This window comes from Trichechus manatus, unplaced genomic scaffold (assembly GCF_000243295.1).
Source record: "Trichechus manatus latirostris isolate Lorelei unplaced genomic scaffold, TriManLat1.0 scaffold00255, whole genome shotgun sequence".
NCBI lineage: Eukaryota > Metazoa > Chordata > Mammalia > Sirenia > Trichechidae > Trichechus > Trichechus manatus.
The window spans coordinates 67,411-71,133 of NW_004444191.1; the positions used below are offsets into that span (position 1 = coordinate 67,411).

General features: G+C 45.9%; 1 protein-coding gene across 1 annotated transcript in view; it reads right to left on the bottom strand.

Moving 5' to 3' along the window:
* The window catches only part of CCDC93 (coiled-coil domain containing 93), a 103,268-nt gene that overhangs the window by 17,551 nt on the left and 81,994 nt on the right, over positions 1-3,723 (bottom strand). The window contains exons 13-16 of the mRNA XM_023724685.1: positions 2,925-3,017; positions 2,064-2,074; positions 1,644-1,717; positions 111-192 (exon numbers count right to left, since the gene is read on the bottom strand). Of these exons, the coding sequence (XP_023580453.1) occupies positions 111-192; positions 1,644-1,717; positions 2,064-2,074; positions 2,925-3,017 (260 nt within the window). The remainder of the gene's footprint in view (positions 1-110; positions 193-1,643; positions 1,718-2,063; positions 2,075-2,924; positions 3,018-3,723) is intronic.

Genomic DNA, 3,723 nt, shown 5'->3' on the forward strand with positions numbered 1-3,723 from the left:
TGTAAACTGCACCAGGAATACAGGATGCCACATCAGGACCAGGGAAGGTAAGCCAAGAGATTTCTACAAGAGTCCTGGTTTAACGTTTGCCAACGCCAAACAACACTTACTCGACAATGTGCTTTAAATTCCTGCTCCTGACTTTTCAGATTTTCATTCATGGCTACAAGTGCTCTCAAGTTCTGCAGGATGCTGAAGAGAAAAGACCAAAACCATTACGATGTCATGAATCGCAGCTGAAACCAGGTCCGCAGCTGAAGACGGACTGACGCCCTTTTAGGTCTCCTTTGTCTCCCCTACGCGTCTCTGAAGGGCTCTGCACAAACAGTACAACTTCCACGTCACGGACATTGTTGTTCATTTCCACGCCCAAGCCCAGCAGCCACGTCCAAACAGACATTACAGATTCCAAAATGAAAACATCAACTGTAGAAACATCAGGGAGTTCCCAGAGAACTGAATATACCTGATGATATCAATTACTGAACTGGACTCAGAGTATATATATAGTACTGAAAACCATTTTTAATATCAACTCTGAAAAGGAAACAAGTTGCTTAAGGCCATTAAAAGCACTAATTTGATAATAAAAATGTCAAGTATCTGACAGCACTTTGTTCCATATCATACACGAAGGGTTTCTAATTATACAGCCAAGTACTTAGTGGGTATTTCGTTACTAAAAACGTCCACCAAACCCCGAACTGCTCATTCTGTGCCTGAAACTTTGATTTCACAATCTCATTCAAACGAGCAACACCTAGGAGACTTTACCACCAAAGAATCTGGTGCTAAAAAGGCCGAATGTACGTGCTTCTTCTCTTCTAAAGATGATTAATTTCACGTGCAGAAAAAAAAATAACAGCAGCTGTTCCTTGGCAAAAACAAAACAAAACAAAACAAAAACAAACGCAGCTTTACTCCCAAGAAGATGGGCTAAAATGTGTGCTGTTAAAAACTAGCGACAAAAATCGACTCCAAGGAGGAGAAGTAGGTGGCTGGGGGTCTGGGGTAGGAGGGGGACTTCACCAGGCGCCTTTCGTACACCTACTCCTCACTTGACAACTGTCTTCTCAACTGACATTTCACATTTATGACAATAGTGAAAAACCTACTATCCGACTAGTCTGCGCATTAATGAAATACATCTGGCAGTAACCCTTTCATGACCAGTGGGACACAGAGTGCCCACCTACACTTTCTGCCTCTCAGGTCCAAAGGGACATAAGAGTCCCATGTGCTATTCTGTGATTGGATGTGGTCATCCTCCATTTTCGCATAACACTGATTTTCACATACTCTGGAAGCTCACCATGTCAATAAGTGAGGAGTGGATGTATTGTGAGTGTATTACTTAGTTTTTTTAAAAAAGAAAACAAAAACTGCTGCTTCTGATCACAAGGGGAATTGGGAGGAAGAGCATGGCTAACTCAATGTAACCCAAGCATCTTAGCAAACGCCTGAACGATGGGGACCCAGGAGAGTCATCCTGGCACAGACGGATGGCACCACAGTCTGGATCAGCATGTGAAATTAATGGACCTGTTTGGGGCCTGAACCAATGACCCTCGTCTCCTCAGTCCTGTGCTCAATCACATTAAACCACCAGGCACTGGCAAAGAATGCAGGCTGAAGCCTCTTACCTTGGATCAGCTTTGGATTCTATCTTCTCGAGGGCTGCTTGTTCTTTGTCCAGTTTCTCACTGTAACTTTTCAACTACAAGAGAGAATGGAGGAATCACTGCTAGGGGCTTGTGGCACAGAAGATTGCTTCCCCTCTCCCCGGGCTCGCATCTGAACTCCACTTCTGATACAGCACCCTGAGAGAGAAGGTGGACGGCAGAAATGGGGTGGAGGTGGAGGGACAAACATGGGAAGTTAAAACCAGACCTTTCCTGACACATTCTGATGGCTGCAGAAACCTTGGTAATGGCTCTAAATTACAGCAGCAGATGGGTGGAAGGTCAAAGGTGATGCTGAGAGCAAGTGCCTTTTGGCAGCAAGTGACAAATAAAAAGAGTGGCTACGGAGTCAGACAGACCTGGGTTTACATCTCAGAACACCACTGTCAGGGCTGTTCACAGGGGCAGGTTAAAAGCGCTCATCTTGAATAATTCCACCTTCTCCTGAGGCAGATAAAAACCAGACCAAAACCCCATGTTGAGTCGATTCTGATTCACAGCAACCCTACAGGACACAGCAGAACGGCCCCATAGGGTTTTCAAGGCTGTCATCTCTATGGAAGCAGACTGCTACATCCTTCTTCCGCAGAGCAGCCGGGGGGTTCAGATCGCCAACCTTTTGGTTAGCAGCAGAACGCTTAACCACTGCACCACCACTGCTCCTTCTGAGGCAGAAAAACCAAACCCAGATTTTAATGTATAGAGTGTCCAGTTACATCGTGCAACACAATGCTAAGCAGCTATTGTAAAATAAATAAGGCGGCTCTTTCATACGTTGCTATAGGATGATCTCCAACATCTACTGTTGGCGGAACAAAACAAGGTGCAAGATCATGAGCGGAACATAATTCCAATTAGGTGTAAAGGAGTGAAAAAGCATATACATGTAATTGCTTGTATGTGCATAAAATAGCTCTGAAAAGATTCACAAGAAGCTGGCTGCACTGGCCGCCTCTGAGGAGGGTAGCTGGGTGGCTGAGTTACAGGGGTATATACCCTTTGTACCTTTTGAATTCTGAATCATGTGAATGTGTCAGCTATTCAAAAACAAGTTAAAAAAAACCTCCAAGGGCTTTAGTTGAAAATGACACAAGCCACAGCAACCCTGCCTCCCTCAAAAAAACACCAAATCCCCCGCTGCTGAGTCGGTTCCAGAATCCAGATTACACTGCTGGAACACAGAAGTGAGTACTTCAGGGGACAACAAAGACGGCCGGCGGATTGGAACGGACTAATGAATACCTTCCGGAGTTAACGGACGTAGGAAGGGCTGGTCTGCAGGGTTGGGATCCGTGTAAGGAACAACCAGCAGGCCAGGCAGCGCACCCTGGCTCCCTAAAGGCAGGAGCCGGTGTTTGAGTCTCAGACCGTGGCGCAGGGTCCCAGATAGCTGGCCATACCCAGGAGAGAGGCGAAAGTTCCCCACCCAGAATATCAGTTACCACTGAATCCCACCAGACAGTACGTCCACCCTTCCAGGTAATTACATGAACAGGCTGCATAAAATGCATGCAGCAACCACAAGGAATTCAAAATCAAAGATAAGCACACAACCAAGAATTAGCAAACATCTGTAAAAAGACAAAACCATAAAACAAATGTATCAACTCAAAAAATGAATTCTGACCTGAGGAAGTAACTGATAGAGCAAGAAAAACAAGTCTTTAGAACAGTTATAATTAATGCCCTTAGAGATGCAAGAAGATCCCACATCTATTAAAAATCACCAACCCCACAGAGAGGAAGTTAGAACTGTGGCTGTTGAAGGTAAAAGGTGGACGGGTTAGAAGCCGGTGGCCAACCCAAAGCAGGGCCAGCCAGTCATGGCCTCCTTGAAGCGGCCGTGCAACCTCCCCCAGGGTGTCCCGTGCTGCCATCTGTCCTCTACCTTCCCTGCCTTGCTCTTCTTTTCCTAAATTTGCTGGAAAGACAGGTCTTCCCTGTTTTTCAGTGCCACTAGGGTAACCCAGAAGGGCAGGTTTGCTGAAAAGGTAAAACCTGGGAACACTGGCAGGAAAGGGTTTGGGATGCTCATTCTGCC